Source organism: Danaus plexippus, chromosome 8 (assembly GCF_018135715.1).
Source record: "Danaus plexippus chromosome 8, MEX_DaPlex, whole genome shotgun sequence".
In the NCBI taxonomy this organism is placed as follows: domain Eukaryota; kingdom Metazoa; phylum Arthropoda; class Insecta; order Lepidoptera; family Nymphalidae; genus Danaus; species Danaus plexippus.
Window position 1 is genome coordinate 893993 of NC_083542.1, and position 22225 is coordinate 916217.

A 22225-nucleotide genomic window follows, 5' to 3' on the forward strand; every position below is an offset into this window, starting at 1 on the left:
TAAAACTGGATTATTTTGTTATCACCATTGAATATTTATAAAATGTGTATTTTTGTATTTTTTTTTTTTTGTTAGCAACACCTGTTCAGTGACATGTGATGTGATGTCCTCTTGCTCGTATAAAATCTTTGGAAAGACATCAAACAATGCCAACGTAGTTCCAGCTATCAGCCAGCACAAAATAATATACAAAAATATTGATTCGTCACCATTTGCTATCAGTATAAGAATTCTCACTAAGTTATTTCATTTAATAATCAATGTTGTCTCAGTTATGCGGGTACAGTTTGAAAGTTAATATTAAATTATTGTTATTTCTTACTGCACACCAACAAATAAAAAAGATATAATATATATGAGACAAAGCTGTTCTTATTGCTAAATAGTATATTGCGTTCCTTTCTGAGTAATATTCGGTATTACTAGAAATATAAAGTTACGAGATACGTTAATTTATAGAAGAGTTTTCATATTGTCATCACGAAATGTGTATGCGTTAATGAGTCGCAAAATGCCGATCTAATGATTTATGAATGGTGGTTTTTGGCTGACATTCTATACGTCACCTTTTGTTCTATAAATAATTAATTAGTTTAAAAATAACAATCCTAAAAGAATAAAACTAGTCATTTATCTTTATTGTTTCATTTTATTGAAAAATTACATTTCTAATGTTAGTGATTGTGAGTCTATGACAAATCAAGAAAACATCATCCGTAAGTTAGGGTTAAAACTGTAATATTTTGAAATGCACATGATTTTATATTAAGTTTTGAGTTTTCTTATAGGTACTTTAGATGAGACTTACGAGATATAAGTTTTTATTTGGTTTTAAGACAGCTGACGGTGACAATTGACAAATGATGTAAGAGTGTCAGTTAGAAATTAGATTTCGCGGAACGCTTTACTTCAGACTACTATTTAAAATGCTAATATATATATGAATATATGATTATTAAGCAGTCTTATACTCACTGTGGTCTGATATACCGGGTTCTACTATTTTCGGCTAATTCAAGGAAAAATTTACACTATTATCGTTTCCTAAATTCAATTCCATACATAATGTCTGACGAAATTACCAATTATTTTAATGTTGCTGTGGATTTAGTGAAAAATGCGGGAAACCTTATAAGTGAGTTTCGATCAGGGTGTAAAGTTTTCGAAGTTAAATCGTCGGATATTGATTTAGTAACAGAAATAGACAAGAAAGTCGAGGAAACTCTTATAGGGGGCTTATCGAAGAGTTTTCCCAGTCACAAGTTTATTGGGGAAGAATCTGTTGCCAGCGGAGACAAATGTATACTTTCAGACGATCCTACATGGATAATCGACCCCGTCGATGGAACCCTTAATTTTATTCATGGCTATCCTTGTAGCTGCATATCTGTTGGTCTGGCCATAAACAAAAAGGTTGTTGCTGGTATCATATACAATCCTGTCTTAAACCAATTATTCACAGCTATTGAAGGTAAAGGTGCTTTCCTTAACAGTACACCTATACATGTCTCCCAGGTCAAGGAGCTGAGAAATGCTCTAATATCATTTGAAGCTGGGACTAGTCGTGACGAAGAGAGACAGAAACTGGTGTTAGAGAATTTTAAATTAATAACTACAAAGGGACAAGGTGTCAGATGTTTAGGATCTGCGGCTTTAAATATGGCCATGGTTGCAATGGGAGGTTCAGATGCGTACTTTGAGTTTGGCATACATGCTTGGGATATAGCGGCTGGAGACATTATCATTAGAGAGGCCGGTGGAGTCTGTATTGATCCTGCCGGAGAACCTCTCGATCTACTGTCCAGGAGAGTTTTGTGTGCCTCAACTCCCGAACTTGCCCAAGAATTAGCCAAATCTCTTAAACAGTTTTATCCCGAGCGAGATTAAATCGTTTTTAAAATGCATTTTACTTGTTCCTGTATTATGTATTCTGTGTTGTATACTTTTAATGTGATGTTAAATAAAATGTGTAATCTCATTAATATATATGTTTTTAAATATTCAGAATTCTTTGAACAAATATTGATAAATCTAAATATTCAAACATTTGACAATATTTAGTAGAAAAAGTTGAAAGAATATTAACAATATTCTGTTATAGATCAAGTTATTGTAAATCATAGACACCATTTTATTCAAAATATGTATTATATTCTATTTTTTTTAATATCAATAAATAGAATTCAGTAGAATAACAAGATTTTCCCATTTTATAAAAGAATTAGTTACCATGGATGTCCCATGACTTATACAAAGTACTTAAATACAATATTCATGACAAAAAAATTGTATTATTGCTACGTTTTATTAACACAAAGTCGGTGGTTTACCTCTATTTAGAATTTCCTAAAATATATCTTATGAGAAGACGAGTAAAGTATAGTTTGCTTTTGACGACATGTTTTCATTCATTCAATTATGATCATAATTAAAGAGTTAATGAGTCAGTTCTAACGCTGGCGGCATAAGTATAGTATAGTCAGTTTAGAGTCCAAATTTTGTTTAAGTCAAGTCAGTTATAATCACTTCTTAAAAACACAAATAATACTATTGGAATCTGACAAATTAAGTATAGTAAGTACTTCTAGGGCCTCATTTCTTTGTATACAGTATAAAGTTACGTCAAGTATTTTATTTCAAATAAGAAACTTATCGTCAAGTCGAAGTCAGTGTCAATTTGATATGTCATTTGGTCAAGGTTGGTCAGAACGTAAAAATATTTGTCATAGGAAACATATTTTCAACATAATATGGGCCAAATACAGTTTTCCGTCAAATTTACAATCATTTGTTATTTACTTTTCTATAGTATTTGTCCAATAAATTAATTGAAAAAGTCCAAGTCCAATAAATTATTTTAAGTTTTTGCATTAAAAATTAATGTCTAAAAGTCATGTCAGTCATCTTTCTAGTCATTTGTAAAAGTTTTGTCTCTCTATGTAAAATCCAGTCATTGTAAGTTTTTATAAGTACAATATCACGTCAGCTAGACCTATTTTCGAGTAATACCTATATCATCTTTATTCACATGTATTTGTTTTTTTTTAGAACAAATAGAAAACTTATTTAATTACACCAATTTTAAATGCACATTACATATTGAAGTATTTCTGTTCATAAAGTTGTCTTTTTTCTATTATGTTTGATTATCCGTGTCGTTTTCTAAAACCGAAATTCATAGGTCTTGGCACTTCCCGTAGAGCGTGTGGGTCGATCTTAATGCTTGGCATCTGTGGTATTTGCCCCGAAAGATCTTCTTTCTCCTCATAAACCGCCCATTGTGATGGACTGAAAGTTACATAACATTTTAAAACAGGAATTGAAATATTATTCCAATATTTTTCCATACATTCATTCAAATACATTTCTGAGGTGATTCAAATAAAAATTAAGATAAAGATATTTTAATAATTACTTCAAATTATTTTACTCACTTGTTTTCGCTTGGAATAATTTGAAAAGCGACCGATGGAGTTTTCGCTGAACTCGATGGTTTTCTTGATTTTATCTTCGCTCTCACATTCATTGGTCTCTCGTCATCGTCCAAGCTGTCGTTGCCTAACCTCTCCTCGATTCCTATGTATTGGTCAGTGTTGGTTTTATCTTTTCCGCTGCTCGTTTTCTTGAGGTCGTCGCTCTTTGTTTCAGAGTATTTATGTAAGACGTTTTGAATGAAATAATATTTGTCTTTCTTTTCCGTGGTCTCGTCATCGTTACGTCTCGTCGGTCTCTGTGAGCTGGTCAGGTAAGGTTTAGTGGCTGTATCGTAAACTATGAAAGTTGAAAGTTTTACGTTTTGTTTGTCATCATCGTCCGTCTCATTGTTTACTACGGTCGAGAAGTCTAAACTGACGTTATGGTCGCCAGAGTCATGTTTGTTCGTATTGTCTTTCGAGTCTTTAGTGTCATCATTTACAATCTTGTCTCGTTTATAAGTTCCTACATAACCAAAAGTTAAAAGTTTGTACAAATTTTCTGTTGTTGAGTCAGTTTTGTCTGTCTGTGTATCGATTGGTCTGTTTTTTTCAGTCTGCACTGAGCTCTCAGTTGATAACTTCAACTGTGGAGTCGGTGCTTCGTTGTCAATCGATCTGGCTGATGACTGGAAGCTTTCCGTCACAGGCTTCTGTTGCCGCGATTCAAAGTCATTGTCAAGTTCGTCTCTGTTGAAGTAAGGTCTGTTTGGACGGCCGTAAGTGTCTTCGTAAGTCTGATATGTGACTTTAACAACGTCACGATCGTGAGAACGTCTAGTGGTCTGCCGCCAGGAGTGAGTCGGTCGGGGAACATAGTTAATAAGATACGTGTATTTGTCAGCAATATTCTCAGTAACGGATATGTAAGGTCGTCTGTTTGGTCTGTTATTTGGTATGTTGTTGATAACAACTGATTGTACGCTTTGTACGTCATCATAATAGTCATTGTATTGTCTAGTCGGGGGGTTTCTTTCGTCGTCGAAGTCGGTAAAGCGTCGTGATTTGTTTCTAAAGTCTAGTTTATCGTCTATAACTACTGTAGCGTTAGGTTTGATCGCAGTCGGTTCTTCGTCTGCGTTTTTGTCTTTGTCTTTATCAGTGTCATCGGTCTCTGTCATATTATTAAGTCTAAATTTTTCAGATTTTTGTTGAGTCAAAGTTTGAGATAGTTTTTGGGAATGTTTTGTTGTCGTGGTCGGTCTCACGGTTGTTCGCTTGGTTTTTGTCTTAGAACTCTGTTGATTTTCGTCAGATTTCTTAATATTATTTGAGTCTGAATGTAATTCGATCCAAGCGGATAGGTCAAAATTGTTAAGTAAGCCATTACGGCATGATATCCTGTCATTTTTTGGATTTTCATGTGAGAGGAAAGCGAAAGGTTGTATGTTATCTATTGAGTCCAGAGTACTACAAAGGACCTGTGACAGAGATATTCGTCTTATCTGTTGCAATTGAGCCGGAGTGAAAGATGAATCGAATCCACCATTTTCGTACCTAAAAAAAACAATATGGAAGTTAAAAATCGATGAGGATACACATCGAAAATGTAAGTTAGGATTCTAAATAGGTTCGCTAAGATTGTCAAATAATTTGACACAAATAAAAATTTTAACATTTAATACTTATTTGAGTAAACTTAATTTATTATTCAGACTATTTCTGACGCTAAAATGTATTGTCTCTCTGGCAGTGAATTAAAAATTATGGGAGGTTATTACTTATTAGATACTATTCTATTTGACACGTTTCTCACCAGAAGCGATCCCCTTTCCGTAAGTTTGCGAACTGTTGAGCTATGATGCATGCAAACACCGGCCCCACGAGGGCGCCTGCCACGGGGCGCTCGGACACGCCGCCCGTGAAGAGGTCCAGGTCATCCACGTGTCTAGGAATGTAGCACACTTTACATGGAGTGATAATCATAGACTATCAAGTCACTTGAAGGTTTCATCAAAATCCGTCCGGTACTTCTTGCATGAGAGGGCAACAAAATTCCATAAATATTCAAAATCTTTCGAATTTCCAGTATTAGTAGAATATATAAACTATAAATTCCTTACCTGTATAACACCTTCAACTTCCTCACGACCCGTGCCGGCATCACCCTCACTAAGTCATCGAAGTCCGTGATGGGCGTCAGTCCGCAGGGCTCCCTCCACGCGGTATACGGCGGCACCCCGTGGTCTCTTCCTCGCTGGATGTTAATAGCAGCCAGATCCATCCCAAAGTTGAAGTGATTGGTTTGAAACAAGTGGTTGGTGAGTTCTTCCGTAATGAATTCGTCCCTCTTCTGTATGTGCTGGTTCAGCATCCCCAGCAGCAGCCGGTCCACGGCACCCACGCTCCAAATGTTGGACGGGTTTGTAAGCTCCGCGTGGAGGGAAACGTCTGACAAATTTGATAAGATTTTAAAGATATGCACTATTAAATCAAAATTATACATATTTAGTGCAGTAGAGAGTTATTATTTATTGCCTCAAGAACGTACTGTTATTGATCGGTCTGTGGAACTTATCAAAGCGCATCATCGAGGACTGAACCAGACTGTGTCCGAAGCGGAAAGCGGCTGTACCGAAAGAACTGGCTGGGTTCGGATTGGTCTTGGCGCTGTAGCCCTTGAAATAGCCCTTCGGAAGAAGCTCCAGCTCAAAAAGACGCATCACTTCAGGACCTGGATATAGATATAAATAATATTCATTGTTCAGATTGGAAATAAATTACATTTTTATGAAGATACCAAAATTTACCCAAAACGATCGGTAGGAATTCCCTGTAAGTAATGTGTTGTATCATAGCTCCCACTATTTTTCGAGTTTCTTGATAAATTTTTTCATCGCTCCAGTGAGGGTTAAGGTGCGCCAGTTCCTGGGCCATTCTGCGAATAATATGTGAACAGTAAAATAGAGCCTTCAACACTATATAGATATTATATTGGATGTAGCTCCTTCAGTTACCGGTTATGTTGTCTGAGCCAGACGATGTGTTTGGCGACGAGACCGGGGTGTTCATTGACCCGCGCGTCCCCCGACTTGAAGCAGTCCGTGGATAGAGCGCCCCCGCGGCACAACTCATCACGTTCAGCCGGCAGCAGAGGACGGCGCTGCTGCACCCGCCCATACTGCAGCATACCTGGACAAATTAAACACGCATGGATAACGATATGGATGCAATCTCTACGACTTCATATTTATCATTTGCATGAATTCAATGTATTCCATAACCTTTCAAACCAACCGTGCTTTTTATTCATTGTTTGAAATCCTCCACGAATTGGTTCCGGTTTATTATTATTGATAGTAAAAATACTATACTTCAATGAGACAAGCTCCAACTCACCATTCCTGAACAGTCTCAACCTGTCCGACTGTCTCGCGGAGCTGGCGTAAAGTGGTGATCCGTCGATGTACGAGGACACGTGGTTGAACTGTTCCCTCCAGCCGAGGGCGCAGTCCTCCCGCGGCGCCGGAGACGATCGAACGAAGTCCAGGCAACGAACCCCGCGGGGACCGTAGAAGGGATCCGAGGGTGGGACGGCGATCGGAAGACATTCCGGGTGCTGAGGTGCACACGAGCAATTACAGATCGCTTAATAAACTTAGATTGATACTAAGAACATCAATGAAGCAAATTTATAGCATAAAAAGCTTTTATCAAGTTATTTCCTCGTATATGGATTTGTAATGTATCGTTCTTAGAAACAATATATTTCATATTCTTGTTTTAAATGTTGTTTAATACGTTACCATGAACTCTTGAGGTATGAAGTCTCTTCCTCCGTCCTTGCAGCACCGCGGCACTGAACCGTTGAACCCTCGGGACTGGGAGGAAGACGTTATGTCGTGGTCCAGAAATTGACCCCACTGCATGAGCAAATGCGTTATTCCAGAATTTTCAGAATCCTTGTCCTCGTGTACCAGCGCGCTGATTTCTCTGGCTGAAGGTAAGGTAGAGCCGAAAATTGATTTCCTTGGTGCTTGAATACCATCGGAGTAAACTGGTGGAAGGAACCGTTGTACCGGGGTCATGGTAGCACCCCAGCGAGGCCGACTCAGGTTGTTGCAAGTACCATCGTGAGTGCGATATCTAAAATATATAATTTTACTATGTAACGATCAAATATAAATGTATAATAGTGTCTAACAAGAAAAGTATTACCTTTTGGATGCTGGCGGACATTTGGGAGCGCCTCGAAGGGGACATTGTTGAACTAGTGGGGACTGGCGCAGGGAGCTCGCATCAGGAAACTGGTTTTCTTCCGATCGACTCTCAAGATCGTCACTGTCAACGCTGCACAAGAACCAGCGACATTTAAAATAAATAAATGAAATGTAGGTATAGCTACTTGAGAGCATCATATATTTTATGAAAGTCGCATAGGTTTGCGAGATATTTCTAAAACCGTTTGATTTAATGTTTCTTGTATTATTTTAATTCAACAAATAATGTGTACTTTTTATAAAAAATATACACAGGTTAAGTTTTATTTACAATTTAATAAATTATTGGTTTTGTTATTAACACACCCAAGTTATAATACACCGGTAAGTATTTTCTTTCCTTGTTAGATGGTTAATTTGTATTTAAAATAATACGCAAAGAAATACGAAGTAATTTTTTTTCTTTCTTTTAGTTATACATAAATGTTTGGCTACGAAATTATTATAAGAAATATGTTTGTATATGAATGACTATATATATAAAATTGGTAAAACTAGTCCTTTTTAATTACTATTCAAGGCTTTGTAATTAAACGTTAGCGAATAAATCTTTTTATATAATTTTACTGCGAGAAAGTAACATTGGGTAACACTAATAAAAAAATAAACATATTAAAGCCTCAACAGTACTTATAAAATGGAACCTTTGTGATAAATTCAAATGAAAAAAGAATTTCTCTTATATTTTTAATATTAAATTGTCAATCATTAAAGTAGTCATGCAAATTATTTATAATTGATGCGTGATAGTATATAAATGCATCCACGGTCTGTGATTCGGTGTTTGACCCCAGAGAAAGTGAAAATAAACTTTCCTTTGGCCGCCGGTTCACACATATATGTTATACCGGTTTTATGAAACCCGTGGAAAAAATTTGCAACGTTTTCAAAACCTCTTTATAAACATGTTTCGATAATTTTTGAATAAAGAATAACTTGTCAATCCGGATCTAATTGTCCGATGAAATTTCTATGCATCTATTTAAACACTTTTACAACTTATTTTTTTATTTTTAAATCTATATCGCTAAAGATTTTCACGTTTTAGCTCTTTCTTTTTTTTTATGTAATGTGGCATGAGCCGACTACTTACGTACCATTAATAGTTTTTGACTCATTAATCTTCGCATATTATATTATTATTGCAGGGTACTGAATGAGAAGCGGAAAACGCTTCTAAAACGTGATAATGAAACTCGCTTTTTATTAAAACCTTTTTTACAGCCTCGTATTGCTAGATATTAATTTTTGAATCATTTGGTTGTACCGATTTTAAATTTTTAAAATTAATTTGCTAGACATCAGATAAAAAAGTCGAGATTAACGATTATGACATTTTATGAATATAATATAACAAAAAATATTTTAAAATGAATAAAATAAATACACAAAAAAAAATACAAATGGAATACAATTGGTAATAAATGAAAATAATAAATAGTTTTTTTTTACCAATATTATATTTGTAATATTGGTAAAAAAAAAATAGAACGAAGAAAAAGAAACGCAATTTATTTAACATAAATAGGAGGCTTATTCATTTAAGCCGGTTTAAGTTGTTTCGGTTACCACGAATTACTTGAACGCAAAATATTTATCAAAAATGTATTTTACTTTGATCTAATGCACATGGTATCTCACATTGTATTTGAAATACTTTGTGAAAAACAATTTTTTTCATTATTATTCCAAAACTTTTTAAATTATTTATACTTGTTTCGAAGGAAGTTTTGTAATTGCTTGCTTAATTTTTTTAAAGAGCAATTTATAGAAAATAGAAAATACGATATAAATATAAAATCTATTGTAATTTTGTATATATAGTATTTTTCAATTAAATAAACTTAACAAAAAGTTTTGATTTTTGTCCATTTCCCTTACAAATTTTCGCCTAATTACAATAACATTTAAAAATATTAAAATTACTGTACAATTTTGTGTATGTATTGTGATTATTAAATATTTTTATTTGTAAGCTTGAAAATACAACGATTGTTGTATAAAAACGGAAAACTAAGATAATTCAACTTACCCTGTGCATCCAAAAGGCAGTCAAATCCAGTCAAAATAAGTCAATCCATAAGTCAAGTCAAGTCACATCTGTCACACTCACTGTCACTGTCATCTGTCAGGAGGAATCATTAATGTCACATAGTGTCAAGTTCAGTCATATTAGTCGTATTAAAATTGACTAGAATGTTATTTAAAATGTTTTCAAATCAGTGCTCCCGCCATGGCGACAGCGGTGGACTGCGCGCGGGAAAGGTTTGTACGCTCTCATATACTTCCACTACCTCTGGGTTTCGCAAATATATTTGTCAACAAGACTTGGATGACTGGATTTAAATCATTATAAATGCTCATTACGATGTTATGGTAGTTAAATAATTAAAATAAATTTATTAAACGCTTCAAATAATTCAACTAAATGCTATGTAACATTTAATTAAAATCTTTTATTATTAACAGTGATTTATTTTAACAGATATTCCATCCGAAACAATGTGTACATGTAATGAAGATTTAACAGATTTTATGACTTTTCTTATATGATGTTATTAAATTAAGTTATTAATGAAGAAATCATAATAATATTTGTATCTGATTTAAGTGATAAGTAATTTATAAGACGTAATATCAAGTTTACTGAGCGTTTCTATTCTGTTGAAAGATTGACAAATTAATAAAAACAAAAATCATCATAGGGATTACGTTGAAGATCGAGCAACAAGAAATATTGCAATATTTACAATAATGTTTCTTAATATCCGTTAAAGTAATAAGTTTATTATTGTTTAACAATATGATGATGGATGTCGGAACGGACAAATTATAAAACGAAAGCTGACATTTAAAATATTCATGAAAGTTGAATTCAGGATAGCTTATTCGTGAGATCATTTTTTTAATCTACGTTACATTTAAAAACCATAATGCATTGACTAATAAATGGCGTTTAGTTATGGAATGAGTGAGGTTCGAACAGACTGCGTTTCGTTTCATACATACATTGATTAATTATATAGTTCGTAGACATGGAAATTTTATGTTGATAAAGTAATTTCAACTTGCAGTTAAAAAAATAGTTAAAAAAAATAAATGTTTGCAATTTTCTGGTCTCCGCTGGTTGTATAATCGTATTGACCACAACATAATAGTGTCGTAATATTGGTACGTAGGCCTTTGATGGATGCAATTTTTTATTGCTATTATTCGTGCCTAATTCTATGTAGTGATGTCTTCGTTCGTATCCGATTGCCTGAAATCGATCAGAAGTTAATTTGAGGTAAGTACTTATATGGAACCAGCATATTAAAGGTGGAATTTGATCATTTCGTATCAATTCAATATTTTTTTGTGTAATGTTACTAAAGAAACTTTATTAGAAGTTTTGCAAGTTATTCTTGACACGCTCATTTCGGATGTCTTGATGGGAAAAAGTCAAGATTTTTACTGGCATAGTGCTTTACGACCTACGCCTTGACGTCTACTTAACTCTTTAATTTAAGAAAAGTTTAACTCAATGAACTGATTCTGATTGTAAATTGCATAATGTTATATCAAAAGTATCACATCATAGAGGGAAGTCGTTATTTTTCACACAGTTTTTATGATAGTCGCGTGAAGTCATATTCGTTCCGTCTCACAAACTAGCGTGACTCTTATGTTCCTGGGTTATATGAAAGTATGAATTATTCAGGCAAATGTATCCAATTGTTTTATTTTACAGAAAGTACTCTTTTACTTATTTAAAGAATATTAACTTGATGTCATCGTATAGGTATTGTAGATTTTTAAAGAAAAATAATTTAGTGTATTTCTAAACGGAACTCTTGACATGTCATCGGAATTTTTATTCGTTAATATAAACTCAGGATAAATGAAGCAATATTAAAAAAAAACAGATTTTTTGTGTTTACATTAAACGGATCAATCTTTACCGTTTTTTGGTAGACAATAGTTGTCTTTTTCTTTATTATTCAAAGGTACGGCTTTAAATCTATAATGTTAGGTACTTATATTTTTCTATTGAATTCCTTTCTATAAAAACATAGGCGTTGGTTTTACGTAACAAGGTAGATTTTTTTACAACATATTTATGATTCTATGAAGTTTTTGAGCGGCAAAAAGAGCGGTGATCATCCCTGGTGGGGATCGAACCCACGACCTTTGGATTAGAAGTCCAACGCGCTATCCTCTGCGCCACAGGGACTGGATGAGGGAGCAAGTTAAAATGACGTAAAGAAATTGTCAGTATGCACTTCAACCCTATAAGTTTCTAACTGATCGAACACTGATTATATTGCATTAAACTTTTTGAGGCACATTAATAATTCCTTATATGAATTCGCTAATTTACTTATTATCTGCGAGTCATTGACCTGAGATCGAAATAGACGAGAACTTTCACGTTTTTAAAAAGATTCAACAATTTTTATTCTCGGTTCGACCATTTAAAGTGGTGACTTGTTAAAAATGTTGTTACGTAACCTTTCAAATATTATATGAATTTGAATTTTCACTTCTATTTAGGTACTTTTTATGACGTTACGCAAGTTACTCATATATCAAGATGACTTGTCAGTTGGTGATTAAATAAATAGTTAAAGATACTTTTTTATTTATTTTTTTGATTCTAAGTATAACTATATTAATTATTCTGGCGTCGAAAAATCTGTATTTTAGAATTAATTTCTCATATATTTTAAATTCATATTTTTTTATTTTTACTTTTATTAATTAATGATGTAAATATATTCCATAGCGTAACAAACAGTTTGAAAAAATCTGCTTAATCTGAAGTCAGTGTTTTCATTAAATAAAAATGTATTTAATCGTTATAAATATCAATAGTATGATATGTGTATACATTTTTCATTACTTTTTTTAAATTAGCTCCGAAATAGATGTATGAAGAAAAAGTAATGTTTTTATCTGTGCCGTGACGTCACGAGGCCATCAATTTGATTTAAATGTAGGTAATTTATGTCAACGTCACCCACTCAAACGGATGTTGTCTATCAGGTCCAACAAATAAAAACGTTTACATTACCAAAATATTCCAAGATTCCAATACAAATGAAGCCGTAGTATTAAAAAAAAGTTAATCAGGTATACCAACTAAATTAATGATTTGATTTTGAAAGAAAAGGTTTTTTAACAGCTGTAATAATTATCCATCCTTCAGACGAATTTATTTACAAGCTCATATTTACGATATATGTAGGTAATTAGTGTTGTTTAAAAATTTATAGTGAACAACGCAATTTCATCGGTAAATGAAATTTTGTAATGAAAATCGTTATAGTGATGTCTATTTAACGCTCTTAATTCAAGTCATTATCTGAAATATATTATTTTATATCGCATTAATTTTTAATAGGTATTACGATATGAAACGATTTTTATACAGTTCCTTAACTGTCATACAGGGAAATGCTCGTTTGTCACGTGATGCTTATGCAAAAGTTTTTGATGTGTCACGGTAGTGCGGCGGGCTTTAGAACATTACAGCCATCTATCTGCGTAACAAACATACGAACACACATTAAAATCGTAAAAGCTGTTGTCTATAAACATTAAATGCGACACGGAAGGCGTTAATCAATATACAGAGGCAGACGTCACCGCTCGTAATTAGCGAGCTTGAAACTTTCACTGGAATTGCCAGCACGAGAGCACACTAGACTCATATTATTATTATACCTATAATATTTATTGTAATTAACTGTAATTAATTCAGATACTAATAATAATAATAAAAAAAATATATATTATCCGTAATTTTCTTCATAAATATATTTTATACGTAATAATTATTTATCCATTGTAAGTTAGTATTAAATAAAATAGTTTTTATATACATAATTCATTCTGTTATTAAAATTTCATATTTATTCTTTAATATAAATATTAGAAAGTAAGCTGTCTAATAACTTTGAGCGCAGTGTACTTATGTTCAGTCAAGTAAGTCGAGTAGGTATGCGTTACATTTATATAATGTATGCAATGTCATAACTTATGACGTCTGTCATTCATATGAGACATTTGAAATTAATGTTAAATAAATCACGACACTGGCAGAATATACTGTACATGTGTTTGTACGGATGATGGCAACATTTGTAACAACCAACCAACCAATGTTAAATAAAAAAAAGCGTTTACTAAAAAAAAATATAGATCGTTTATCTCGTTCTGTCCAATTTGTATGTAAATTCATTATTTTTTTTATTTACATCTTTAATTTCATTTAACAATATATTAAATATGTGCTAGGTTACTTAAGTGCAATTTAAAAATCCATTATTCCATTAAAGAAACTCTTTAGTTGTTTTCTCAAAAGATAATTCAAATTTATATTATAATTCGTCCTTTAAATGAAACCGTTGACATCGGCATAACATACCACAACACCGGTGTGAATTAAGCTTTAGCAAAGAAAAAAGTATAGACCATGTTCTCTAAAAATGAATATTTAATTCTTATAATATTTTAAAAGTTTCAGTCAGCACACAATACTAAATATGCTTATCCTAAGTTTGCACTATGAAACTACACACGGAGCGTTACCAGTTTTTCTTTTAATAAATCCTCACGCGTTATAGTGTTTACGTAGGATATTTAGTGAGAACGGGAAACGCTTTGTATGTAGTTCAATTATTCAAACTTGAGATAAACTTTAAGTATAGTATAGATTAGTACTTCTTTAAGTTTTTCAATAATATTTTCATTAATTTACCGAGACTTAGGTACTTTATACTAACCTCTCTGGCTTTTGTAATGTTAGTGAGGATCTGTTCGTGTTGTTACAGTACAGTTAAAATGTCATTTAAGATTATATTACAAGTAAAGTGGTCGGTAAATGATAATGGTTTTTTAAAGATGCAACAGAATTGATTACAGAGTAATTTAAAGAAATATATATACAAGAAAATACAAAGGATATTTATAATATGTTAATAAACCTCTTTAATCAGACCTCCATGGTTAGTTTATACATTCCATACAATACACTAACTAAAATAAAACCAACCTAATTTCGTTTCAGTTTCTAGACTAAGCAAAAACTGAACTCATTGTTAGCGCTAACAATGATGAGAATCAACTATAACCAGCCTTCCACTAGAAAGCCTCGGATTTAACGATCCCAAATCATTCTTAAGTTATTCTGCTTAATTAAATTACTTTTCATAGTTATATGCATACATAGTTTCTTGTTCGTTTAGCGTTAAGTATGTTATTAAAGTTAATCATAATTTAAATACTATTTTTTTAAGGTCAAGATATGATATTATTAAGGTATAAAATATATATGATTTATCAGAAGTTATTTAACATTTCCGTAGCCGGAGCTTCTGTTACATAGTATTTAAGGTTTTTAATGAATGCTCCAATTGTTTTCTAGATAGTGTGCAGTGAAAAATAATTTCATTGCAATTAAATTACGAAGCATTGTCTCCGCACAATGGTGACTTGAATTTTGCTATAAGTAATCGTAATATGGCATTGTCTCAGTTCAACCGGTTTTTTTTGCGTATTTACCGATTAGAAACACTATTCTAATGATCGTATGCGTGTATGAGATAGTAGTAATGTATTGTTTTTGATTATTATGCATATATTTTTTTAGGGTCTTATATACATTGCAATTTCAGACGAATGTTCCCGAAAATACATTAATTTTATATAAATAGTATAATAATTTATGTATTGAATTTGGTATATTTTTATAATCCCCGTACAATACTGTCTGTTAGGTCGATAAAGGATTTTTGTATTTATAGATTTGTTCCACGTTTTTGTTCAATAAAAATATATATTATAATTTGTACGTCTGCGTATATAAGAACTATTGCCACGGCTTTCCCTTTCAAGTGCAAGGTCCAACTTTCACTGGCCACTTTCGATTTTATACGCCGTCCGCACACGGAAATGTATCAGGAGTAAGTTATAAAGTAACTATTGTTATTATAAAATATTTATATTGTAATGTAATATTTTTAATTTCTTTTCATTTTGATGAATTTATATTTACTGTTCTATATTTTAAAATACTATTATATATGTATATATTTTTTAATATCTTCAATTAATCAATCATTTTATATTTTTTATTCGGAATTCTAGTGACAATATTTTATTATTTAGAATTAAGGTACGTCGGCTGAGGAATTTTGTGCAAGGTTTGAATATTGAAATAAAAAAAAAATTAAGAATGGAAAACATACTTTTAATTTTATTTTTTATCCAAAGATATAATTAAAAACTAATTAGCACGAGTCTGTTATAATAATTAATATGTTATTAATATATTAAATACAAGTAAATATAAATATAAACAAGGTTGTGTTGTGTGAAATCTCACATCCGTGCCAACCGGCCAAACTTTCTACGCTTTCGATACAAAGTGACTATTAACTCATATTTGCTGGGAGGCACTTTCTTTCAACAGGGAGAGTTATCTTTCGCTAGGTTGTATAGTCTGGCTTTGCTTGTTTAGTTGTTTACGACAGTTGATTCAGGTTTTTGCCTTATTTCATTCATTTATAAATACCTCTTTTTTGTTTGATTGCAGTGAGCTTTGGATGACGGGAAAGACCCAAATTATGTTGTTGTAAAAATAAATTATCTTTCTACGTTATATATAATATGTCAAATATATATGTTATACAATTAAGCCTTTACTTGAACCATTCTACACACACACACACACACACACACACACACACACACACACACACACACACCCCACACACACACACACACACACACACACACACACCCACCCACACACACACACACACACACACACACACACACACACACACACACACACACACACACACACACACACACACACACACACACACACACACACACACACACACACACACCCACCCACACACACACACACACACACACACACACACACATTAGTATAATTCTTTTCTTACGTATTTTTAATTTAATGTGATACGAATGGTGTTCTCCTTAAAATAAGACATTTAGAATTAATTTAATGTTTTTTTTTCTAGACATAATAATCTATTAATTTAATTTTACGTTTTAAATTTTTAGGTAACGTGTTAAATGTATTGACCTCGGTCATTTAACTGCGGATACCAATTTCTGTAGATCAAAATAGATCATTGTTTTTAGGTTCGGTTCAAAATCAAAACTATCTAGAAGTAGGAGACTTTAGCCTTGTCTTAAATGCATTTTTTCTAAATTTCGTATTACAGAAAATTAGTTTGTGATATAAATTGGATTCTAACGAAGGTCTTATAAGCACCTTTTAATGCTGTACTGTTTTGAAGCAAATGTTACAGTACTGATGTATTTTTCCAAAAAAATAATGCTGGGATATTTGATAAAAATCTTTAGTTAATTATCTTGTTATTATAATAACAATAACTCCGTAAAACTGATGCTTATTGTTGATAGTGATATATTTTGATTAAATATAGTCCAGCTGTTACAGATTGGTATACTTATGAATTATTATTATTTTTTTGCTAAATAAATCAACTTATACAGTCGTATGCTAAGATAAAAATCTTATTTGTTTTAAAAAGAAGGATTGAACTGTCGATGATTATAGTTCACTTCATGGGAAGTTTAATATTACATATTTATGTGTTTGTATGTTCGTAGATATAAGGTTTTATTAGTCCAAAGAAATTTTATTGGATTGGATAATTCGTTGGACATTATAAAGTACCTATTAGATTTGGTAAGTTCGCTTGTTTAGTCCGATAGTGTTGTTCTATAACGAAAGCATTTTAATAGCTACATAAAAATGTAATTAATAATACATTTCCCAATTTAAAAACTAACAGTGTTGTCGTCTGTGATGATTTCTTATATCAAATAAACGATGAACGCAACGTTTTCGATTTCTCGCTTCACTGAACGTTGAGACATTTGGCTTAATTCACTAACTGTTAATTGATTGAAATTACAAATACCTTAAGATAAAAAACAAAGTAATCCAAAATATTAAACGATCAAAATATAAGTTTAAGTCTTTATATGTAATTATTTATATGTTTTTTTTAATTTATATCGGACACAACCTTTGCAGATGTGACACTGACATCAAAATTCTGTTCTGTATTGCTACGGGACGCCATATTTTCGTGTCTAGATTGTAAATTAACTTGAAATTCACTGTCAATTGTGCAATTTGACATTGTAAGGGAATGTTCGCGCATTGAAATGAGTTTGAAGCCATTGTTGTATTTATAGCGTCTTAATTACTGTATATATATATATATATATGTATATATATACATATATTATATTATGTATATATATACATATATATATACATGTAAAATTTAAATTATGAAATTAAACTATTACTAAATAATGAGATCTGAGATTTTCGCGAGTTTTATTCATTTAAATGAAACTAATATATTTCGGATATACTACGCGGATTTTATTATTTTAAAAATTATTTAGATTTTTGAAATAATAAAATCTGCGTAGTATATCCGAAATATATTAGTTTCATTTAAACTATTACTAAATAGTATACTTTTACTCGAATTTAATAATAAGATTCCCATATTGCACCTTCCTTCAGATGAATGTTGATTGAATAACATCCTGATTTTCATTTCCAAAAACCTCGTGTTTATTTTATTTGAAAATTATTTAGAACTAATAAAAATCATCATATATTCCACGTGATTTATTTTGTTGCACTATCGTTTTAAAATTGTTTTTATATTGAACCTGCGATTGTTCTCCTAATAGCTTTTTCTACAGTCGTCACGAGCTAACTTGAAGCTGCGTGAAATGACAAGTTTCAAATAGAAATACTTCTAATCTAGTTTTCTTTTGATATATTTTTTGCGTGATCAGGTGTATGTAAAAAACTTTAAAGTTATTTTCAATTAAGTTAACCTCTTAGCTCACTCTCATTTAATTTTTATTAGACTTCAATGTAAATCAATTATTTAACTAATTAAATTTAAATTATTTAAGAACAAGTAGAAAAGTCTTGTAAATATGTACATAGCTCTCCGAATACTATCTGAGATTCTGAGACGCTACATTTAAGTTACGATTTTTACGTAATATCTATATACTAAGTATATAAAGTATTTCAGTAAATAAGTTATAATGACCCTCTTATTTATTACCTTCATTGTTCTATTGTAATTTGTATTGTATACCTACATTCAATACGGTATTTACGCTCGCGTCCGAGTCGCGAGACGAGGTACAAGGTGAGTGTGTAAATAGTCGCTTGCGGCTCGCCTCGCGTCTTGTCTCGCGCCTCGGAGCGCTCGCGTCCGGATCTGCGAGCTGTGATATGAGACGAAGCGCAAGACGAGGTACGAGGCGAGAATGTAAACGTAGTATAATATTATAAAGTCTCATTTCAATTAGACTTAGTTATGTTTTTAGTAAGCTTGCTTACTTACATATCTTTAAGTATTAAGTACATTGGAAATATTTGAATATTTGAAAGTAGATTGTCTAAAGGTCAAGGAAAAGTACCATCGTATTTAGGCACCGCTTAATATTCAAGTATTTTGTCCCTTAAACACTTCAAACAGGTTTGATATCTTTATTAACGCAGGTTATTTATTCAAAAGTTATTTGTTTAAGCGATACAAGCACAGATTATCGTCTTTATAATAGGATATTTTTTCACAATGTATATATACTTTGAACGAGATAAAAATTATAAAGATCGCGTTGTGATAAAATTTGCTTGTGAATTATTTTAGTAGTATAATGAGATTCTTCCAGTTAACCTTTTTAAGTGCAATTAAATTGATGTCCTCTAATCACAACACGACCTGGATGTTTGACTAGCTTATGCCATTTCCATATCTTTAGGTCTCCACTTAGGATGTTGCGAAACGTTGCGGAAATGGTCATGACTTTTAAATGTTAATGAGAGGAAACCTCTCAGCATTCAATGGATTCACCGTGCGCGTTGTAGGGAGAGAAGCTTCAACAGAGCCTGGGACTTTCGACCCAGGTGTAAGTTCAAGGGGCCCCTATCTAACGCGCGTTAAACGCTCACCTCAACCGTCCAAGCTCCTCTCCCTACCTAATCAATTTGAAACGAACCTATTTAACGACCTAATTGCTACACGTGATCATATAGATGTAGTTCTGCGCTATCGGTTTCTTTATCATATTTTAAGTTCTCACCTGGCTAGTTCCCTGAACCTCGCCGATGCCTGGAGAGACGCGTATCCATACTTGGCGTAATTGTCCGCGTTCTCTGATGGCGCATTAAAGGCAGCCACGTAACGTGCTGGGTCCTTTTCGTCCAATACGAGACCTGGTGTTTAAATTTATTTACTACCTATATAGAGGCATTGCTTTTTCGACTTGATTTTTGATGATATACGGTGTAAAAATATTTTGTTTAAAATTGCCTATCTGCGTAACGCCCTTGTACAAAACGTTAGATACTTAATATATAACTCTCGTTTATAACCATAAAAGATGATAGGGGCATTTTATTATGTAGTAATTCTAATTTTTAAATGTTTAATACTGTTAAGTCAATTGAGTGTCTGTTGACTGCATAATGTTCATTGTAAACTCACCCATAGAATAGAGTTTTGGCTCTAACACACCATACAGTTCATGCATTTTCTCCATTCCATATTTCGCAGCTTCCAATATATCTTTCCTGCTCTCTGTGAGACTTCTGTTATAGCTCTTATCATCGGCTATTTCTCCATAATCCTCTTCATCATCACTATCATCATGTCCAATCAATGTTTTAACGTCGCCTTTGTTTTCATCGTCCCCCGTGTTAATGGTCTCCGTCAAGTTATCTTTATCGCAGTACTTAATAACTATTGTCGACACGTTTTTCGTTTCGGACACGGAGAGGTTTTTATTTTGATTTTTCTCTATGATGGTGATGCTCTGAAGATCCTTCGATATCGATGCGTTCAGTTTGGGCATCAGATTTTTTAGGACATCTAAAATTGAATACGTGTTAGACTTCGTGTTGTTAGGTTCTATAGTCAATACTTCAACAAAGGTATTTCTGTCAGGCTTCTCTGTTTGTTTCGTGATCCTTTGTTCTTTATTTTGTTTTGATTCGGACATTTGAATATCAGTTTTGTCCTCTATACCACTCTTTATTTGAGTCACTTTTTTGTCCGTATGATGATTGTCTTCGTTATGTTCGGGTGCTATAATTATCGCTTCGTTGAGCTTATTATTGTCGTCAGATGTTGACAGATTTGCTTTGATTCGTTTGATAGAAGCTATTATGTCATTGACTAGCTCCTCTTGAATGGATTTGCTTATATTTTGGTTCGATTCAAAGAAGCTTGTCGCGTTAACGAACAGCTCGGCGTCTCTCTCCTTCCAGTACGGTGCATTTGATGGCGTTCTTTTAGTATTGAAAATGTCTTCGATGATTCTCGTGAAGGGACAGTTGTGTGTTGTGTTTTCAACATCCGATTTGCTGTTGGTTGTCTTGCAATCAGCGGTGATTAATATAAACAAGACGATGATTATGTTTTTATGCCTATCGATAGAAAATGAATATAATTTTTTAAAAATTAATATAAAATAATAAACAAAAGTCATGGAAGTTAAGAAAGTAAATAGGTATTCACTTAAGGTCATACGAGATTTGTTGGAACTTAGAAATTCGATAGAAAGTATTTGCCTTTTACTGCTCTTAATTTATACATCAAGATTTTGTTTTATAAAATAGGGAAAGCTGTGATAAAATATTATGTACGTGTCTATTGCGTGACGGGCGCTTGTCAAGTAATTCATTAGTAAATTAAATGTCACCTGTGTCACATAATTTCTACTAAAGTGCTATGAACTTTGCGATTATTATTAATCCATGCATAGAGATATTTTTCACTGACCTGTATCTATCCATAGCTGCTAGAACATCACCGTTTTCGTTATATCAATTCAAAAATAAATCTTATACAGATACAGCTGTAAAAATTGTTTCCACTCCCAAATTAAGACAAGTACTGGCGAATATGAAGTCACTGATCCCGTAAAAAACTGGTTCGATATCGACAGTCCCTCTTTTATTTGTTACTTTACGTTTTATGTCTGCTATATGTCCCTCGAGTGGTGTCCAGGGCGGGCGAGATGTTACTACCTGGTTACATAAGAGGAGCTGAGAGTACAGTTAGGAGACCTTGCTCCGAGCGATGACCACGGCTTGCTTGTTTTGCAGCGAAATGGGCTCTCGGCCGCTCTGCACACCGACGATTCAGACAACAGGTTCGAATTAAACACATACAGATTTATCTTTTAATTTTTGCAAACGTGTTCTTTGTAAGCCTTATTAGAATTAATCTTAATAAATTAATTTGCAGTCCCACTTTTAGATTTTAGCTCTAAGTCAGCTTAGTAATTAGGATGTAATAAAATAAATGTAGTATAAGATTAAAATATATTTCGTTTCTTACAAGCGTATGGTATATATTTTGTGTATTTATATGTTATAATAGTGTACGGTGTAACAGCGTCTCGGTCGTCAGAGGCGTATAATTATTA

General features: G+C 32.7%; 2 protein-coding genes and 1 non-coding gene across 3 annotated transcripts; 1 reads left to right on the plus strand and 2 right to left on the minus strand.

Moving 5' to 3' along the window:
* The first annotated feature begins 864 nt into the window (after nt 1-864).
* On the plus strand, nt 865-2007 carry LOC116775448 (inositol monophosphatase 1). The gene has a single exon (XM_032668355.2). It carries the CDS (start codon nt 949-951, stop codon nt 1885-1887), a length of 939 nt encoding a protein of 312 aa, XP_032524246.2. The 5' UTR covers nt 865-948; the 3' UTR covers nt 1888-2007.
* Nucleotides 2008-2129: 122 nt separating this feature from the next.
* Nucleotides 2130-21717, minus strand: LOC116774203 (uncharacterized). Its single transcript, XM_061521193.1, has 13 exons — nt 21577-21717; nt 20281-21221; nt 19877-20009; nt 7632-7763; nt 7220-7559; nt 6813-7032; nt 6431-6605; nt 6224-6351; nt 5965-6147; nt 5537-5864; nt 5230-5361; nt 3435-4970; nt 2130-3288 (listed from the first exon to the last, which is right to left on the minus strand). Exons 1-13 carry the CDS (start codon nt 21588-21590, stop codon nt 3147-3149), a joined length of 4404 nt encoding a protein of 1467 aa, XP_061377177.1. The 5' UTR covers nt 21591-21717; the 3' UTR covers nt 2130-3146.
* Trnar-ucu (transfer RNA arginine (anticodon UCU)) lies at nt 11834-11906 on the minus strand. The gene has a single exon. It is a non-coding gene; the product is annotated as a tRNA-Arg (tRNA).
* Nucleotides 21718-22225: the final 508 nt, after the last annotated feature.

What these genes read in the sequence shown, in the direction of transcription:
- LOC116775448 (XM_032668355.2), top strand. Translation starts at nt 949, where the DNA reads ATGATTATTAAGCAGTCTTATACTCACTGTGGTCTGATATACCGGGTT.
- LOC116774203 (XM_061521193.1), bottom strand. An exon ending in GCCAAAACTCTATTCTATGG is followed by an intron (nt 20,010 to 20,280) that starts GTGAGTTTACAA and finishes TTTAAACACCAG; the next exon opens with GTCTCGTATTGGACGAAAAG. An exon ending in AAGTTGAAGGTGTTATACAG is followed by an intron (nt 5,362 to 5,536) that starts GTAAGGAATTTA and finishes CTACATTCCTAG; the next exon opens with ACACGTGGATGACCTGGACC.